Source organism: Protomyctophum bolini, assembly GCF_963924005.1.
Source record: "Protomyctophum bolini genome assembly, chromosome: 18".
In the NCBI taxonomy this organism is placed as follows: domain Eukaryota; kingdom Metazoa; phylum Chordata; class Actinopteri; order Myctophiformes; family Myctophidae; genus Protomyctophum; species Protomyctophum bolini.
In genome coordinates, this window is record NC_137879.1 from 11230671 (window position 1) to 11251078 (window position 20408).

Sequence of the window (20408 nt, forward strand, 5' to 3'; positions counted from 1 at the left end):
ACCTCTTCAACGATCGAAACCTTTTCAAAGACTTACAGGCAGCTGTTTCCTGCCCGGTAAAACTAAAAAAGAGACAGCTGTTCATTCCCAGCTTGTTTCCCCGTTATGAATGGGATTATGACAGGTGAAAATAATTAGGCTACACGTAATGTCTGTGACTCTAAATAACATTTCAAAATAATATATAATTACTATATTTTAAACCCTGACGGTATATACAAAATATTTTTTTATAATAATAATAATAATAATAATGATGATAATAATGATATTATTATTATTATTATTAATATTATTATTCGGTTCAGTTTGTTGTGTGTAGCAGAGCCCAGAAATTTAACTCAATATCACAGTATGTAAACATTCCCCTTTAAAGCCAGAGGCATTATGCAATAGGGACATTAAATATTATCAAAGTATCTGAGTCTGGGCATGAAAACCATGCTCGTTTTTATTTCTTGCTTTTTTCCCCCTCAAAGTGCTCCTCACAATTGGCAACAATACACTGTAGGCTGTCGTGTATTTTTAGCGTACATGCCTCCTGACCCAAAACAATTCTGCATAATTCAGCAGTAGAATGCAGTTTCAGGGCTATATGTATCCTAGCCCGGAACATGTCTCCCGCGGGGTTATTAGCTTACAGGGATGCCCCGGCTAGCCAGTAGAGCCACAGGCTAGAGGAGAGCTCCGCGGTTGGCTGTCGACACGGAGCGCGACGTGCACAGAGCGAGGCCTTATGTGGCCTGACATGGAAGTTATGTTTGCATTTTCATTTTTCGGAGTGCTACCGGTTGTCATGAAACTCGGCCTGACAGTTCCTAACCACCAGGCAAGTATAGCCCCCCACACCACCCACCCCACCCCACCCCATGCCCCCTTCTCTCTTCCTCTTTGGTTGCAGGACAGATGCTAGCCTGTTAGTCGTGCGACTCTGGCTCACACCCACCAATCACAGGCGACAGATGCCAAGGTCCCCCCCCCCCCCCCCCCACAAAATTGAACATGGACTGTCACTGTCCTGCCTTAAAGGGCCACTTCGCCCATTTTCAACCCCATCTTCGTATAATTTAACCGCAATGCTGTTCATTATAATGTGGAACCATTTCTGTTCAACATTTTATTTTTATTTTCTTAAGAGCAATGGCTTCTATTTCGGCATGCTGACTTTCCAGTAAGACAATAGTTTCTATTAGATTGGATAATATAGGCATTTGCCAGGTCTCTGAACTGTCCACAGCCCACTGATGAGACACAGAATGAATACACTGAAATCTGGTTCCAACTTCCATCTTATAATGAGCATTAGTGAGGACCAAATTATATGAAGCATGATGTTTGTTGTGGAATAAGACACTGTACTAATAAAGTCTTGAGTGCTCGGGTGCAAAAGCTGACTCACAGGGAGCCCTGCCCATTCGTTGTGAGCTTGTAGATCTGCTGTGTTCAACTAAGTACACTAATCGGGCATTAGAATATCTAGAGCACTAGCCCCAGATGATGTACAGTAGGCTAGCTGAGGCCTTTTCTCAGATTTGGGACATGAAGACCATGGTTTTATCATCACACAACATCATTGTGGCAGCACTGCACTCTCGTCTCGTGATTACATTAAATATTGCTTTTAGATAAGTGTAATAAAGAGAGAAAATAATAATAATTAAGATCTGCTTTGTTGTTGTCGTCTTGGATCTGAAGGTTAATATGGATGTGGATGTGTGTCTACATTTTACTGCCACCAGTTAAACTGACTTTTGATTTTGTTTTCCATCGCTTTGTCTGTTTTTTTCTTTTACTTCAAGTGCCTTAAATAGGAATCTTATAACCATTCCAATCTTCAGTTTTCCAGTTTGTCATTCATAATTTGCAACCTGTTCCTGCCTGTAACCTCTCATTTACGTTTGCTTTTTGTTTTCCCCTCTCAGCTAAAAATAGCTATAACGGATATATCAAAGCAAGTAAGTTTTTCTTTACATTTTTGTTTGTCCTTTGTTTGTTTCCAAGTCTTTCCACCTGTGATTCTGCCTATCATCCATTTGACACTGTTTTTGAACCCTCCATATTTTCTCGTTTGCTCCCTCGTGGCTCTGTTAATTTATCAATCCCTCCTCCTGACATTGCACATCACAAATAGGTCTGTTGATTATAATTTATACAATGCAAAGCATCGTACAGTAAGAGCCTTAATTCAGAGATAAGTACAACATTTAACAATATGGACTTTTTATGGGTCTGTAACTTAGAGGGTGTACAAATGTGGAACCCATTTGGTTCCATTTGTACACACAGTGGCCGAGTTAAATTGACACTAAGGATTTTTACCAGGAAAGTGATGCTGAGTTATTATACACACAAGACGCTGGGTGTCATTTTGTAACTGGGCAGTAGATGGTGCTACTGCTCCAGTGTGACTGGAGTTTTAATATGGGGTTGTATTTTGTGGAACACACATCACTAAACAGACAGAATCACAGAATGTGCTACGGATAGAGAGCTGCTGCAACAAAATGTATAGAAATAAATCCATAGGGAGTTGGTTGCGTTTTACTATAAAGTCATGTGTTGATAATGATATGTTTTCTCATTGAAGTTCTCATTTTACGTTATCGTACAGTGGTGCCTCGCTCCAAAATAGCCTATCTACTGTAAAAGCTTGTGAGGCACCTCGGATGCAGATGTGATCCTTGTGAGCTTGTAGATCTCCGGAGCATAATTTGGGCAGAAGAGCGAGATCGCCGAGGGCCCTCATCCACTAACTCAGGGGTGGGCAGCTTTGACAATGGAGAGGGCCATATATTCCCACACTCACTCCAGAGGGCCACTATATTCCCACACTCACTCCAGAGGGCCACTATATTCCCACACTCACTCCAGAGGGCCACTATATTTCCACACTCACTCCAGAGAGCCACTATATTTCCACACTCACTCCAGAGGGCCACTATATTTCCACACTCACTCCAGAGGGACACTATATTTCCACACTCACTCCAGAGGGCCACTATATTTCCACACTCACTCCAGAGAGCCACTATATTTCCACACTCACTCCAGAGAGCCACTATATTTCCACACTCACTCCAGAGGGCCACATTGCATATTCGTAGCAAAAATAGCCGATCTACAAGCTCAAAACGTGCCGCAGTATGACACGGTTTGATCTCGTAGATCAGCTATTTTTGCTATATTTGAATTGAAATCCTGAATAATATTTAGCTATTTTTGCATTACGTGATGGTGGGGGCCGCATGTGGCTCCCGGGCCACCAGTTTACCACGCATGCACTAAGTCACTACAACATCAGGCTCTGGGGCAGACAGTGGTAGAAGAAGTGCTTAGTATTGCAGTCAAAATATACAGTGCCAAAGTAAATGTGCCAAAGTAGACTTTCAAAATGAGTAATTGCAATTAGAGTACAAGTACGTGAGTAAATAAATGTACTGTGTTACTTCTTCCCAGCACTGGGGCTGGTCCACAGACAGACGTGTAGTGTTGTGTGTGTGTTTGACACGGGCCAGATGAATAGTGGAGGTTTGGAGAAGCAGGGATCCTAATCTGCCAGACAGCTGACTGTTGAAATAATCATCTCTATATTCCACTTTTAGCTCCCAGGCAGAAGAGCATAGACATTTTTTATTTATTTTTTCTGCCCCTTTTTCTCTCCACAGTCTTACAGTAGCTTTGTTAGATACTAGGTTTGTTAGATACTATAGGTTTGTGAGATACTAGGTTTGTGAGATACTAGGTTTGTTAGATACTAGGTTTGTTAGATACTAGGTTTGTTAGATACTAGCTTTGTTACATACTAGCTTTGTTAGATACTACGTTTGTTAGATAATAGGTTTGTACTAGATTTGTCTGTTACACATCGACAATAAGCTACAACTATTTCACTTCAGCTAGCTGTTGTTTTTGTTAGTAGGCCTATGCTGTACATTTAATCACACAAATCTTCACTCAAAAAATACACTAAAAAAGGTCACAACACATTGCCACATATGCAAGCTTGTAGATCAGCAATTCTTGCTAGTCGTTGTATGAGTGAGTACTGCTCATCCGCGTTAGCAAAACACGGTGCTGGAGCTGAATTATTTCACGTTGAACAAACCAGAAGCAGCAACCTCACACACTCAAAACATAGTATTTGAGTGTGTGGTTGCAGCTTTCTTTTGTGGAATGATTTCTAAAATACAATGTTGCTTACAGTGCATGGGGTCATGGATAATTGGGTATGGCAAGCTATGCAGCTGCCATACCCTGGCTCCAGGGGGAAAATAAAATAATAAAATGAACTGAACTGAACTGAAAAATGCCCCAAACAATAGGCAAATAACCGCACATAACGGCAAAAATGGAGGAAAATAGATCAAGAAAGAGGCAAATAAACACACAAAGCCGCAACAATGCTGCGCGTTGTGTACTTGCCTTACCTTTGAGAGTGTTCATTCATTAACGGTGGATCTATACAGGTCAATCTTTCCACTCGAGGTAAAGTAACACTCAGGGTTTAACTGTGCAGTGATAGAAATTAATGGAAGTATAAGTTGTAAGCTTCCATTGTCATCTCCCCGCATGGTCTTTTTTCGGTGGGACAATTACCGGTGGAGACACCTGAAAGCATGCTTATTAATTTATGTTTATTATGAATATCCAAGTAAACGTCAACCCCTTAACATTTCATTCGAGCCGTATAGCAAGTGGTTAAGTGGTTTTTAATAAAAATGAGGTTATTTAATTATTCAACTGTTAGCATTATTGTGCCTGAAAGAATTAGCCCCCACCCCAGCCAAAAGAGGGGGGGGGGGGGGGGGGTGAGTAGGCCTATGTTCGGAATAACAATAAATGACACTGTGTGTTTTATTAACATTATCAAGTCTTATTTAAATACGTTAAAAGTCATTATCACATGATTGAGTTAATTAGTGACATATCCCTTATGAAGTGTGTATACAGTACAGCAGTGGTACCCAAAGTAGTGTACCGGGGACCCCCAGAGGTCCATGAGATGGTTCCACGGGGGGTCCCCACTCCCCAGCCTAAATGGTTGATACTAGGTAGGATATAACCTTATACATTTCTGTAACTCTTGACAGAGTATATAAATGGAACCAAATGTGGTCCAAAATTACTTCCATTTGTACTCTGTTAAGAGTCATGCGGGGGTTACGTGGCCTAATATACATGCCAAATTGGGGGTCCTTGAAATAAAATAAAATAAAATAAAGTTTGAGACCCACTGCAGTACTGTAGTCATTGACGACCTCATTCCATCCCTATCGGGCAGTAAAGGACGAACCCCTTGTCCAAAACCAGTCCCACCACAAACTGAACCACAACTCGGCAAACGAGGTCTATAGAGCGGTGCCCCGCGGGGGCGGAGACGCGGCGGCTCTCTCCGTCCCGCTGGTGAACAACCGTAAGGGGAGCCTGCTGTCCTCGGGCGGCGGCGGCGGCAGCGAGCCCCCCGTTCCCCCGCTCAGACGCAGCCTCATGGGCTCCAGGGGGGAGCTGGGCCAGATGCAGGCCAGGGCGGCATCGGTGGCGGCCAAGGCCAAGGCGGACGAGGCCTCCCGACTCCAGCGGGCGCGCAGTCTGCCCATGAAGTACAGATACCACCCCAGTCACGGCAGTAACGCCACACTCCATCACAGGCACCGTAAGACAGTCAAACATCCCCCCCAACCCCCGCCGCCATGCATCTCTCTACTGTGTGCGACCGACAGGCCCCTGAGTGAGCTCGAACGCCCCCACAACAGCCAGCATGTGTTGTGTGAAGCTGGAAGTTGGTTGCATGTGTAGCATTCCTTACTAATGACCCCAGTGTGTGCAGCTGTCAGCTGTGAGACATTAAATATTGAACAGGGCCGCCTAGCTAGCATGCAGGATGTGAAAAGACCAGTGTTACTGGTGGTGGTGCATCCCTCTCTCTCCACTAGAAGACCCCCTCCCCTCCCCTCCCCTATCCCCCCCACCCCCCGTCAGACACACTGGTGTCGCAACGTAAACAACCAGACATGCTTGCAGTCCTGAAAGGGTGCAAATAGTTCATCTCTAGAGAGGAGGACCTGCCATCTTTGAGGACATGATTCATTTTATAGAAAATCTCCTCTGGTATCTTTGTACAGTTTGTAGCGAGGGGTATAGGGTACCCCGTTTGAAACACGCGTTGGCGGTCTGTGCCGGCATGTTGAAACCAAGCCGGAGTCCACTCCACGGCCCACGTACAGTACGTACAGGCTTATTTGCCATGGTGCGTGACGTGTAACAAAACAAGCAAACATCCTGAGTTGGCGCTCGGGTGGCGCTGGGGTAAAGTGGGGCTACCTGGCAAGATCTACAGCCCAATGTGTCTAACCCAGTGATGCTCAACCTTTTTTAATTTCAAGGACCTCAGTTTGATACGCTTTAGGCCACATTTGATACAGTTTGTTTCTCTGAGACGCCAATTATTATTGTTTATTTATTTTGATCTCGTAGACGTAGATCAGTGGTTTTTCAACCAGTGGTCCGGGGACCACTAGTGGCCCTTGAGCAGGTTCCAGGTGGTCCTCAGCTAAATAGGAGAGTTTGTTAACTCTTGAGAGTGTAAAATGTCTGTAAAAAAAAAAATAGTTAAATAATTGTTACTTAATTATAAGAAGTCTACACAATTTGAGAATGTAGAATAATTGTTATTTTGATCAACGTTGGCCTGTTATCTCTCCTATCGTACCAACATCAATGTGGACAAAATCCTATCCAACAACAACAAAATATTCTATGTTTTGGGTCTGAGAGTCTACATTTTCAAGTGCAACGGTTCCATTTGCACATTATCTGAGTTACTATGGTACGGGTCCATTTGGTTCCTATAACTACCAATCATTTAGCTGGAACCCCTTTGAGGGCCCCCGGACGGACGCTATGTTGTGAGCTAACCAGTGATGGCCCTGGGAAGGGTGATGTTTGTTGCTGTTGTGTCGCTCCTACGGGCTGGGGGTGGTCAGTGCGAGCTTGTGTTTGAATGTCCTACTACAGCAGGGGGCTCCTCACTGACGGGTGAGCCAGTAGGGTACAATAGCAGGGTCAACACAGAAATGTTTGGGCAGGCTGGGTTGATTTAGTGTCGCGTAGCCAGCCTTCATCTGCCTTTGCAATGCATATTGCGCCAGGCAGATCATGTCTGGCCCCTCTCGATTGTGGGAGGACTTCACGGCCGAAATTGTGATGAGCCAACCAGATCCGTCTGGAACCAGGCTATAACCAACCAGAGCAAGTATGGGGCGGGACATTGCAGACAAAAATCGAACACTGAGAGGGTCGAGGACGAGACTAATATCTATCCTACGCAGTGATATTGCTATCGCTACACAAAGCTAGTTGGTGTTCAATTCGAATTGTCTTACTTGTCATATTTGTTGTTCGTCGTCGCTTCACCCGGATGATGATGATAATGGTTGTGAAAATATTTGCCTGACAATTCTCACTCAAGGGCAAAAACTTGTGAATCATTTTCAATGAAGACCGCAGTGCAGAGTGCTGTAGCGGCAAAGACAGTGTCCAAGGGGCTTCTGGGCTGTGCATAAATCAAACTGGCACTAGGACCAACCTAATTACATGAGCCAAGGGCATCGCTCCCGAGATGAGGAAGGATCAGCAGCAATCAGAATTGGCACAAAGAGACCTAATTTATGATGTGTTTTTTTTTAATATTCGTGGTTTATTATCTTAATTAAATGGCCATGTGAGTCATTAGCATAGTCAGCGGATCTGAAATGTGTTTGATTGTAACAACGAAAGTGGTACTAATGAGATTGTTGAAATATTGAAAGCAATACAATCAAGGATATTCATAGGCAAATCAATTTATATAGGGATGCATCAATATGGAATCTCTTGTCCAAATGGACCCGACACAGGTCTGTAACTCAGAGAGTTACAGTATGCTGATAACTTGAAATGAAGACGTTTGAGAAGAATCGCTCCTGTGCATGTTTACTTGGATCTGGTATAACGGGTAGAAAGTGGGAAAACATCAGCCCCAAGTAATGGTCTATATGCACACAGAATAGGTCTTCCTACTAATGAATGCTCTGTTCCTTTTAGTTAACAGTGCTTCTAAAACTTTTTTTAATTTCAAGGAACCCCTTTACTCCGAATGGAACCAAATTTCGGGTCCATTTGGTTCCATTTGTACACTCTCAGAGTTACACCCATCATCAAACGAGTGTTTCCAGTGAGCCAACATGCACCATAGCAGCACCCTGACTCTGTTTGACCAGAATGGAACAGAGCCACCATGCACCATAGCAGCACCCTGACTCTGTTTGACCAGAATGGAACAGAGCCACCATGCACCATAGCAGCACCCTGACTCTGTTTGACCAGAATGGAACAGAGCCTTCATTAGTATCATCGGTAACACCTGTGAAGGAAGTAGGGAAGTGCCCAACTTCTTTCCAAAATGGCGTGTGTGCATAGAGCCCATTAGAGCTTGGCAGTTTGTACTTGGCATGATGGTCGATGATGATGGCACCGCAGCATGTTTGCATCCTCATACACACACACACACACACACACACACACTGTGCTCTAATGCATCTAGCTGTCATCATACAGCCATCAGGATGTTTTCAGAGCATAATAGATTTCAGTCCGTGTTTTTTGTATACTGTAGTGTGTACGACCCAACCTTCACTGACCCATTCTCTGTCTGTCATTCTGTCTGTCATTGTATACTGTAGTGTGTACGACCCAACCTTCACTGACCCATTCTCTGTCTGTCATTCCAGCATTCCTCGTCGGTTGTTTGGGGTTCTCGCCGCCCTCTTAACTGTGTGTGGTTGTTTGTGTTTGTATTCACAGTTGTTGTTTAGTTTGTCCCCCCTCTTGTCAATACTTTAGACCAGTGGTTCCCAAAGTGGGGTCCGGGGACCCCCCTGGGGTCCTTGAGGGAGGGAGTTCCAGGGGGTCCCCAGCTCAATGATAGTTTGAAACCAAATGGATCCTTATGGGTCTGTAACTCTGCGAGTGTACAAATGGACCCTTATGGGTCCATTTTGTTTAACTCACAGAGTTAAATTAACATTTATTTTACAAAATAAATTGGGTTCTCAAAGATAGAAATGCCATTAAATGGGGGGTCCGTAGACTAATGCATGTCTAACTGGCGGTCCTTGAAATTAGACATGTTGATAATCACTGCTAGAGCCGTAAAAATCTTCACTTTTGGGGGTCCCTGGCATATCTCTTCAAATGTGGGTCCGTGGGCTATAATTAGTGTCAATTTGGGGGTCCTTGACATGAAAAAGTTTGTGAACCACTGCTTTAGACAAGAGCGTTTAATTTGGACGATTCTCTCACTAATACATTTTCCTGCACATTGCAGTCGAAGAGGAGCAGCACTCGGCGCTGTCACCCAAGAAGAAGCAGCGGAACGGAGGCATGAGAAGCTCTCCGAACTCTTCGCCCAAAATGATGAGGTACTGTACAGCGTGCAACGTGCGGTTTTGAATGCCCTCTCCACAAGGTGGGGTGAGTGCACCAAAGCATTATGGCTATTGTAGGAATTAAGCAATCCAGTCAAACACTAGACAAACACACATTACTTTTCTGGCCATAAGGTGCAAATGTCTAATTGTGCTACTGTTATCTACTACAAATACTATTGAATGCATCGAGTGACTGCAGTTTCTTCCAGCAGTGAAGTGTCCCTTTAACCACATGAACCCTAGCAGCCCGATTCTGGACATGTCATAATTCGTGGACATCCCGTAAAAATGAACAAACATTAATCAAAAACAAAAAACCAAGAAGCCTAAAAGCTCACGCCTGTAGATTGTCTATTTTCGCCTTTGGACGCACAACAAGGTTTTAAGTCGTTAAACTGTATATTCTCTTCCCAGTCCACTTAATGCCATTGTCTCTCTGTGACGGGGCGGGGGTTGTTGTCAGGTTGTTTGAAAGGGCTTGTACTGCGTGGTTTCAAGTGACACCCTCCCAGCTCCATCCACACAGTACAGCGGTGTGTATCTCTTAAGCGGCCTTGGCACTAATGACTGCAGCAGCCAATCAGAACGGCCCCAGGAGCATAGATAGCCTGAGGCTGTTCATCTTTTGTAGAGATCTTCTTCTTCTTTACAGCACATAAAGGAACCATAGATGATGTGTACCGTCGCCATCAAAAGTGAATTCAAAATGCTACCTTGCTTTTATCTTGTCCCCTGAAATTACACGGGCGTTTATTGATTTTGACTGGAGGTTAGCGCTGTGCAGTCGGTCGACGTCGTGGGAGCGTTACTAGTTACGACAGACCATCGCCATAATCAGCGGCGTCGTTAAGTGCACGTGTAAAAGGGAATAAGCCGGGCCACAGTGAAGTCATATGGATCGTGTGTAAGGTTTTACACAGTGGAAATGGAGATGCTAGCTGTAATTGCTGGTAAACTGATGTATTTACTATATTTTCTCCATTGTGGACATGCACTGCTGTTCACGTATCACTCTTGATTCTCGAATGACACTCCTATTTATCTGCGTCGTTCAATGGATTGTGTGCAGTACAATTCGCGGAACATAGTTAGAGGTGCACGATATTGAAATTATGACCGATCTCCGATTATTTGCAGGGTCATATCGGCCGATACTGATATATTACATATATTGTATTTATATTGAACTCATTGCTGAATTAATGATCTTTAATGTTTGTTTAGCTGGTGAAAGTAGCCGAGCACAAGCTGTCCCCACTAACGGGCTGACTGGCTGCTCTGAGAGTACGAAGCCATTGGCGCTCACATTATTGTTGCGTCAACAATATCGGTGGGAAATAAACAGGATTATTTCGAGATCGGTTCGGTACCGATATGGCCGATTTCGGTACGTTACCGATTATATGGTGCATCTCTAGACCATACCAATCAGGGCTGCACCTATCGATGACATGTGGTTTGACATGTTTAGCCGGACCATTGATTTCACTTGACATGGTAATCCAACACTATTTGTCTATTCGTTTGTCAGAGTTACATTATCGTTGGGTTTTTATGCATGTGCGAGATTGCAGATTGATTTCCAAAGTCTAGCTGAAAATAATCCCTGGAGAAAACATTGATTCATGAAATAAATTCTAAATCTATGACTTATTAACCATGCGAAGATGTTTAGCCAACATTGACTCGGTCGATTCCTTGGCTCGCAAAGTTCAGTAACGTTTTAATGACATTGGAGAAAATGGAATCTATCTAAAATAACGTGATCTAAAATAAAGCCATTGATGGAGAAATGGTCGACAGTATGCTTATGTATGATATTTGCCTGAAGCTGTGAATATACAATGACATGTATTGATGTTTGCATGGTCCTTTAAGCACTTGAGCACTTGAACCCAGGGGGAAACATTTGCAAAAAATTGCAGATCTACAGGCTTACAACGTGCTTGTAGATCTGCCATTTTTGGAGATTTGGTGTGTACTGTAGACGGAAGAAATCTGTCAAAATACAGCCATCAAAGTACAGTTGTGACTCAACTCCATGCAGTTCTCTAAGACACTGTTTCCCAAACAGTGGGTCGGGACCTATTGTTATTGGTCCCTTTTATTTTTTGTTTCTTACATTTAGTTTTTAATTAAAAGTTTGGGAACAAATGCTCTCAGACTACAGTGTTTAAGCATACCCATATTCTAAACGGCATATAGGCCTACTCATCATCATCTAATAACAGCAAGTTGCAAGTAAACTTCAACTCCATGCTAAAGGAAATGATCTTTGCACAGGGAAAGGTTGTTTTTTTCTTAGTGCGTACAGTAATTTGGCATCTTTTCTTTGATCTCCGGCTTTCCGATTTGTCCGGGAGCCATTTGCCTTTTGTTTGATTCGGTTCAGACTGGTGTCAAAGTTGAATTGCTCGAGGTGATTTGCTGACCCATGGGTAACAGAAATCAGGCTGTTTCATGTCATAGCCTTCAGCCAAAACATCAACCCATCAACAACAATCCATCTATTTGCTATGCTAATATACTGTATTATACAGGTGGATGTGTTGTTTCATATAGTTAGGGTTGCAGGGTGCATTGCCTATACACTATGGAGAGGGATTTGTTAAGGTAGCCTAAGGGATACTTTATTTCTACAAGCAGAGGGGGGAAAAAAACATCTGGGTGTATACTATATCAAATGTGTTTTTACAGGACCTGGGGCCTCAAGGCCTTTGTAAATAAGTAATGATCAACAGATTGGCTGTGGGTTTCTGAAAAGCAAGCCTTTGTCAGTTTGCATGATGGGGGAGAATTTTCAAAGGCTTTGCCTGCTCTCACTGCCTGCTGGAGTGGGACAGTGTGGTAAGCCTCAACTAGTACAGGAGTGCTGGCTAGAAAAGGACAAGGAGAGAGAGAGAGAGAGAATATTAATCATTTGCTATAAAAGACACTTTGTTGTATATTTGCAGTCCCGAGTCTTTGAACAGTGCAGTATGAGATTTTAATTAGTTTCCTAATTATTAAGCTTGTCAAGAAAACGCACTCGAATATTGTGAGATTTGTACACTGTAAAATCTGCAGTCACAACGCCGAAGATTTTACAGTGTAGATAACGCAGTTTTTTTTTTTTTACCGTGGGAGCATTCAGCCATGCGACTACAGCCACCCCACGGTGTCCACCTCTGATAGCTGCACAGTAACAAGTACCGTCTTGCACTCTGCCGCTGAAATTAACACCGTTTCCATATAGGCTCCTTGATGGGTCACAAGACAACCGGTCTAATTGTGGCCAGTCACATTGCATTTGCTCACGTCCGTCCGTCCACAGCGTGACACGCGCGTCATGTCAGCTACGACGGCGCAGAGAGAGAGAGAGAGAGAGAGAGAGAGAGAGGCAGCCGGCGGTGCCGGAGAGTGACAGGCCATCATGGCTGACAGTTTGTGAAAGATAGCGATCTTGGCAGAGCTCGCTGCCTCGCCAGTCATGTCCGCAAGGACAGAGAGAAGTGACAGGGGCGCCACTGAGTGAGCGGTGAAACATTCCCCTCTTAATGAAATATTAAGCTGAGGTGTAAAGCTACTAAATGCTTTAGCTTTTATTAGCACCTGCTAATAGTCACGCTACGTTTTTTGAAACTTGAAAATTGGTTATTGTTTTTTTTAGGGGTTTTTTTGTGACTAGACGGTGACAACCAACTGTACAGTATGGTGTCAATTTGGTTTCCTCGCAGTCCTGGAAAACCTGTAAAATGTCTAGGCTTATACTTATAAAGTTACAGAAAAATGTATACGCAGCAAATGTTTTAATCTGTAAACATAGTGTGATTTTTAGCTTAAGGAAGCTGGTGTCTAGTTCAATGATGCTGGAAAGCAAATATAGGGGAATGTTGCATTATGTTACTCATGCACTCATGCACTCATGTTCATAGATTTGGTTTTTTTTTTTACATAAAGAGTATATTGTTTCGTGTTATAAATATTGCTACTACACATACTGCAATCGAACAACATTTCAGGACTTTCATATGCTGTGTACATACAGCGCTACACTCAAATGTGGATGTGGATGTCGTTTCAAATTAGAATTTTCTTGACACGATTGGAGGCTAAGAAATGGAACGCATTAAGGAAGACATTTACCTTATCAGACTGCTTTCATTTCTGAAAGGACATCCTGGTTTTGCCTGGGGGTATAAGCCCAAAGGCTTACTATTTGGCGTCAGCCTGTTGGGGCCTTAGGGATGCTAGTTTCAGTTGACACTTTCATGCATACTTAACATGTTACTTAAGGTGTCATTCTTCTGAAATACCCACATGGATTAAATGAATGCTCTTCTTGGAGAAAAGATATGAACTATTTAAAGGGCTTGGGACGGAGACAGAGTAGGCTGCGTCCGATGTTTCAGGAGGCATTATCTTCAAATCAATCTGTTGGCGTCGATTTAGTGCAAAGGGAGTGTTGATTATGGAAGGTAGTGTGTTTGTAGCCACATAATAGGCTACAGTAAGCCTATATTTGGTTGCCTTAATTATGCATAGAAAATAAATTACAAATGTAATATAGACCAATTTTGAGATCAAATACCTTTTAATATTGCACCTTTCATGACTACCTTAGCTTACCTGAGGTCTGAATAATGGCATCAGTTTTCAATACTATCCTATCTCTCCCACAGAAACATTCACGGCGGCAAAACCGCGGTCCGGTCTAGTGTTGGACAGAATTAAACTCAGCGGCTTACAGCGGCGTGTGTGGTGGTTGAAATTAGTTTTGTGTGGCTATGACCGCTCCTCTAAAACATTAATGGCCCTCTGGGTTCGTGAAAGCAAATATGATTGGGCAAACCGCTTCAATATTTAAAGTGTGGACTGTTAAAGCTTTTACCGCGCAGCGCAACACGTCAAAAGCTGTACGAAGTGAGGGGAGCGTAATTGCTTCTCCGTGCTCGCGCCAGTCAAGGCAGGCGGTGTGTTGCTGCCATCTCCGTCCGCCTGGCTGCCGCCGTTGATGTCAGTCGACTTGATGACGAGGCACTTTTGTTGGCATTTCTGCAGATGGCTTCTGACAGGAATATACAAAATATAAAAGCCAACTTTTTGTGTACGAGTGATTTGTTTGAAGGCCCACAAACGTTCTAATGTTCTATTGATGAGGGTTTTTTTCCATCGCCTGCTGGTCCACTGCGTTGTGTTAACATGAATAAGGGAAGGGTGTGTGATGCCGTGTACAGAAGAATTTCACCCAGGCGTCCGTATTTTGGGCATCTCGAGTTATTGGTGAACATTTTTTATTTAATGTTAATTCAAACCTGTTAAAAATAGTCAAGTCAATCTTCTACAAGTTCACGTCACATCCCCTCACCATGTGTACTGAGCATGTAGATCTATTGGTCTTAAAGGAGAATTCCATGCTAGAAGGCTTTCTTACCTTTATTTGTACCGGTAGTTGTTACGTCACCACCAAAGAGGTCCAGGTGTTATTTTGTGCAAAAGCGCATTATTGGCTATTTCCCCTACCATAAGCCCTCAATGAATTGCATTGAACTGCATTTAATTGAATGGGTCTATGGGGTGTTGTGCTAATTCGCTTATTTCCATCGCTCAAAATCTTTTTTTTAAATATATCATCTCTTCATAATGTAAATAGTATCCCAAGCGACACACTTTACTACTTATTTTCGATGGAAATAAGCGAATTAGCAGAAAAGCACAACCCCCATTGAGGGCTTATGGTAGGGGAAATAGCCAATAATGCACTTTTGCACAAAATAACACCTGGACCTCTTTGGTGGGGACGTAACAACTACAAATAAAGGTAAGAACGCCTTCTAGCATGGAATTCTCCTTTAACTGAAGGAGATTTTGTCTCCGGTTAATTTTGGGGTGAATTTTGGGGTCTTCAAAATAAAAGTCCCCGCTACATCCGACAGTGAATAAGTTGCAGTCAATGGTGTGAGTTAAGTGGTCTAACACCCTCGCCAAAGGAAACACGTGATCTGAACTAATGTTCAATTTTGGGCCTATAGCTTTTCACGGTATGTGACCAAATGATGCTACTCTGTGCATAGTCATCATATTATGATATTGTTTTATATCCATGTTGAAGGTGAACTGTCTGCATGAAATTCTTTATTTCAGGCACATAACCAGTCCTCAATGTTTCCGTAATCATTTCTGGCCACCCCATAAATTATGGTTTATCGTGTAATAATCTCACTGCGGCATTCAAATGCCGAGCTGCGGTTTAATTTAGTCAAAACGCGTGATAAGATCACTTTCTGTGTGTTTTGTGTGTGTGTGTGTGTGTGTGTGTGTGACACTGTGTGTGTGTCTTTTTGTTTGATTAGGCATGACCCCTTACTCATCCCCGGTGGCGAGCAGATGGACAGCGTGGACATGAATGTAAAGAAATACGACTCCACAGGGATGTTTCACTGGTGCCCGTCCAAAGACATCGAGAAGGTCATCTTGGTGGGTACAGTATACTCTCCCTCCGCAGTCCGCACGCACGCCATTTGTCCCCGACACTCCTCTCTCTCTCTCTCTCTCTCTCTCTCTCTCTCCCCGGTGACAGATGTGTCATGTCACAAAGCACCAGCAGAGGTTGACAGGGCACTTAAACACTTCGTAATGAGGTGTTTGACATGTCATTTGCAATAACGGGGGCCCCGTACGTAGAACATTTCTTACACTAATACATATGCCACTTTGCAAATTACCTTCACAGCCTATTACAGTCATATGTTGTGTGCTATTTTCCATCGGACGTTGACTTTGTGAACACTATATGCCGACTGAAAGGGGAGCGAACGTTCAAACATCCACCCTGGAAGAATCATAAAACCAATTTACGGTGAATATTTCCTGTCAAAGAGGAAAGACATTATTTATTTCATGCCCTTCTCCCGCATTTCCTCTTTCCACTCAGACGCGGAGCGAGGCGGCCATGACCGTCCTGAGTGGCCATGTGGTCGTCTGCATATTTGGCGACGTGAAATCGGCGCTGGTCGGCCTCCGGAACCTCGTGATGCCTCTGAGAGCGAGCAACTTCCACTACCACGAACTGAAGCCCATTGTGTTCGTGGGATCCCTGGAGTACTTGAAAAGAGAGTGGGAGACCCTTCACAACTTCCCAAAGATCTCAATCCTGCCTGTGAGTAGTACAATGGAGTCACAACGGTGCGGTGTTCACCTCCACAGTGCCGTTTGTAGAAACAAGCTTCTAATATCTGAAAACCTTTACTTGTACTTTTGTGGTAAAAGTTCCTTTCCTGCCTTGATCTACTTACCCCCCCCCCCTCTCTCTCTATTATTCCTTTTTTAGTTTTCTTGAAAGAATTACACGTTGGGAACTAGGCACAAAACATAATTTCACACACTTTTACTTGTGAAACTGTGATGTGACAATAAAGCTGGTTCTGATTCTCAGTTCAGTAGACAGAACTGAAATAAGCTCAGGTCATTTGTCTGTATATATGCCGGTGGAGTACGTAAGAAAGTTTGCTGACATCTCTTCTCCCCACTTCCTCCTCTCAAAGGGCACGCCGCTGAGTCGCGCCGATCTTCGGGCTGTCAACATCAACCTCTGCGACATGTGTGTCATCCTGTCGGCCAATCAGAACAATATTGACGACGCGTCACTGCAGGACAAAGAGTGCATCTTGGCGTCGCTCAACATCAAGTCCATGCTGTTTGACGACAGCATCGGGGTCTTGCAGGCTAATTCCCAAGGTAAGGAGTGTGCCCTATCATAGTTCACTGCACTGCCTGGAAGGGACAGGGCCCTGGCAGAGAGAATATCCCTCACTGCCGTCCGTGGCCTGACCTGGTGTCATTGTTTTTGACAGTAAACCCTAGTGACTATTCCTCAGGTTACTGTAACAACCGGTTTCCTCACGAAGCCTAATTGGTGTGCAACGAAACACAGGCGGTGTCACAAAGTCTGGCACTCAGTACAGTCGATGATGGGCCTCTGCTTCGTAGGAAACCCTTATGGTGCTCATTTGGAAAGAATAACAAAAATAAGGATATAACGCCGCGTGAGTAATTTATGAGTTATTTCTACAATGAATATTGATGCATCTCTGCCACGAAAACAGGACACTCGCGTGTGGATGTAGGATGGCCCTCTTCACTAATGGTCATTCCGTGTAATGCTTTTAGAGAACCTTCTGACCGGGGGTGAGGCGTGGGTGGGTGGGGGAGAGGGGGGTTGGGGGGGGGGAGGAGTCCTGCCAATTTAGTTTTTCATCTAATACATGTATGACCTAGCATTTGTCTTAGTCAGCAGTAAATGATGGATGTCAAACATGGCCTATGTATAATGCATAGAGCATCACCGGTTTAATGTGCTTACCTGTCAGTCTGAGGGAAGCAGGGACTGTCAAGTCAATTTATATTCCATCTTGTGTCACTTATTTTCTATTTCATGGCTCCATACTGTATGTACCTCCTCTTCTTGTTTATGTTTTTTTCCGCATAAAAGGGTTTTGAGAGTCTGCGCTGAGACATTCTAAAGGAAACAACATGAGCAATATGTCACATCTATTATCCCATTCTGACCTGAGATCAGATTCATACGAGATTTCCACTGGACACACACACACTGGTCTGATGAACCCATTCTGACCTGAGATCAGATTCTAAAAATGTCAGTCGTTCTTCGATTTTTCTAAAATAGCAGACCTACAAGCTCATAGCGCGCCACCGAGTGGCGCGCTATGAGCTTGTAGATCTGCTATTTTTCAATAGCTAAAGCATAACACAGTGCTGACACCAAAATGGGTTCCCGTTCAGAATGGGTTATACATGCCGTATACTAATAGCGAACCCTCTCAAAGACGACAGTGTAACACCTCACTCAGCAACTTTTGGTCTTACAAATAACCAAGAATGGATGAAACAGTCCAACCTATTTGTTCAATCGGCGCACCACTAGAGATACCAGTGTCGTATCCTTTCATAAAGTAATGAATAATGCACTGAGAGATGTGTCCTCCTGATCTCTGCGTGCATGTGTGTGTGTGTATATGTGTGTGTATGTGTGTGTCACTGTGTTTGTGCGTGCGTGCGTTTAGGTTTCACACCACCAGGTATGGATAGATCTTCTCCAGAGAGCAGTCCGGTCCATGGATTAGTAAGACAGAGCTCCATCACTACCGGGGCGAACATCCCCATCATTACAGAACTAGGTATACCTGCCTACTAACTAACTATATGGATATTCTTTGGCATGTGCACACACACACACACACACACACACACACACACACACACACACACACACACACACACACACTAGGGTATTAAGCAACTAGTCGACTAGTAAATCCACTAGTTGACCTTGTTGGTACTAGTTGACTAGTTGATAAAACATTTTTTACATAATAGGTAGTTAAACAACTAGTCGACTAGTCACACACACACACACACACACACACACACACACACACACACACACACACACATTTCACAGCGCCATTATCAAAAACCATAGAGTATACCGAAGTCCTGACGTCACTCCATTTCATCCCCTGGGCCGCGGACCTTTTTTCCTCTATGGAGATTAATTGGAGAATAACATTGGGTCATCTTAAAACAGTCAGTCACTCGTATTTGTCTGTTTCTGCCGAAAATGCAGCTAATCCGGTGGCGGTAACATTAGCGTTTTCTCGCCGTCAATATTGATACTTCATATCCAAGTCAAACCACTGGGATTCATTTGTTATTTTTGGAACAAGTACTTTATTTGACTCAATATAAAAAATATAATAACGCGACCCAGGTAGGATGTGTAAATTACGTCGGACTGTGGTGCTCTATACAGTAGGCCTGTAGTATCTATATGTAAATGATATGTACTGTGTGATGTATACTTAGAGTATATGTATACGGTATACCTATGTGTATTCCAGTTAAAATCTTAATGTACAATGTATACGTAGATGAGTTTGATCATCAGTTTGATCATATCACTAACCACACTAAAGATGCAGTAAGTCTCCTCAATGTTGTTTTGCTTTCTCCTCGTTGCCTCAGTAACTTGTGTTTTTCCCCCCTAACACTTTGTCCAGCACCATTAGTAAAACCAGGCAAAGTAGTGCCTGTGATTTCATTCGGTCAGGATAAATGCAGTGGGACCAACATACAAATGATTACCGAGTTGGGTAAGAAGGAGTGTGCCTCTGTCCTCTATACTGCACAGTTCTTACCGCCACCGTCGCCATTAGAGCCCGACCGATCACACCGTTTTTTTGGGGGGTCCGAAGCCGATCGCGATTTGGAGATCTTTGTACAGTGGTTGTAATTTCAATCGCTGGTTCTCAACCTGTGGGGTCTGGGCTGGGGGTCTGGTCTGGTCTGGTCTGGGCTGGGCTGGGCTGGGGCTGTGAGGGATTTGGTTCTCAACCTGTGGGGTCTGGGCTGGGGGTCTGGTCTGGTCTGGTCTGGTCTGGTCTGGGCTGGGGCTGTGAGGGATTTGGTTCTCAACCTGTGGGGTCTGGGCTGGGGGTCTGGTCTGGTCTGGTCTGGTCTGGTCTGGGCTGGGGCTGTGAGGGATTTGGTTCTCAACCTGTGGGGTCTGGGCTGGGGGTCTGGTCTGGTCTGGTCTGGTCTGGTCTGGTCTGGTCTGGTCTGGGCTGGGGCTGTGAGGGATTTGGTTCTCAACCTGTGGGGTCTGGGCTGGGGCTGTGAGGGATTTGCCAGGGCCACACCCCCCAAATAATTGGCAAAACACTACGATTTGAATGATCGCATAACATACCAATAAATACTGTGTTAGGGCCATTGATCCCAGGTGGATTTCACAATCACTTGATTATGAAAAATCTCTGGAACCCCAACCTACGTATACTGTAAAATCCTCTGGAACCCCAAACTACGTATAAAACTGTAAAATCCATAGTGATATTTTAACTCTGAGAGTGTACAAATGGGACCAAATGGACCCGTTCCATT

At 43.8% G+C, this 20408-nt stretch overlaps 1 protein-coding gene across 6 annotated transcripts in view; it reads left to right on the top strand.

Annotated features, from left to right (window-relative positions):
* The window catches only part of LOC308332614 (calcium-activated potassium channel subunit alpha-1a-like), a 123590-nt gene that overhangs the window by 92773 nt on the left and 10409 nt on the right, over positions 1-20408 (top strand). For 2 of the 6 annotated variants that reach the window (XM_080788594.1, XM_080788595.1), the window contains exons 19-25: positions 1923-1955; positions 9365-9458; positions 15800-15923; positions 16381-16605; positions 16991-17183; positions 18530-18643; positions 19526-19618. In XM_080788594.1, coding sequence (XP_080644720.1) covers positions 1923-1955; positions 9365-9458; positions 15800-15923; positions 16381-16605; positions 16991-17183; positions 18530-18643; positions 19526-19618 — 876 coding nt within the window. Of the gene's footprint in view, positions 1-1922; positions 1956-5281; positions 5654-9364; positions 9459-15799; positions 15924-16380; positions 16606-16990; positions 17184-18529; positions 18644-19525; positions 19619-20408 lie in introns of all 6 variants that reach the window. The other 4 variants (XM_080788592.1, XM_080788593.1, XM_080788596.1 and 1 more) reach the window with 4 other exon arrangements.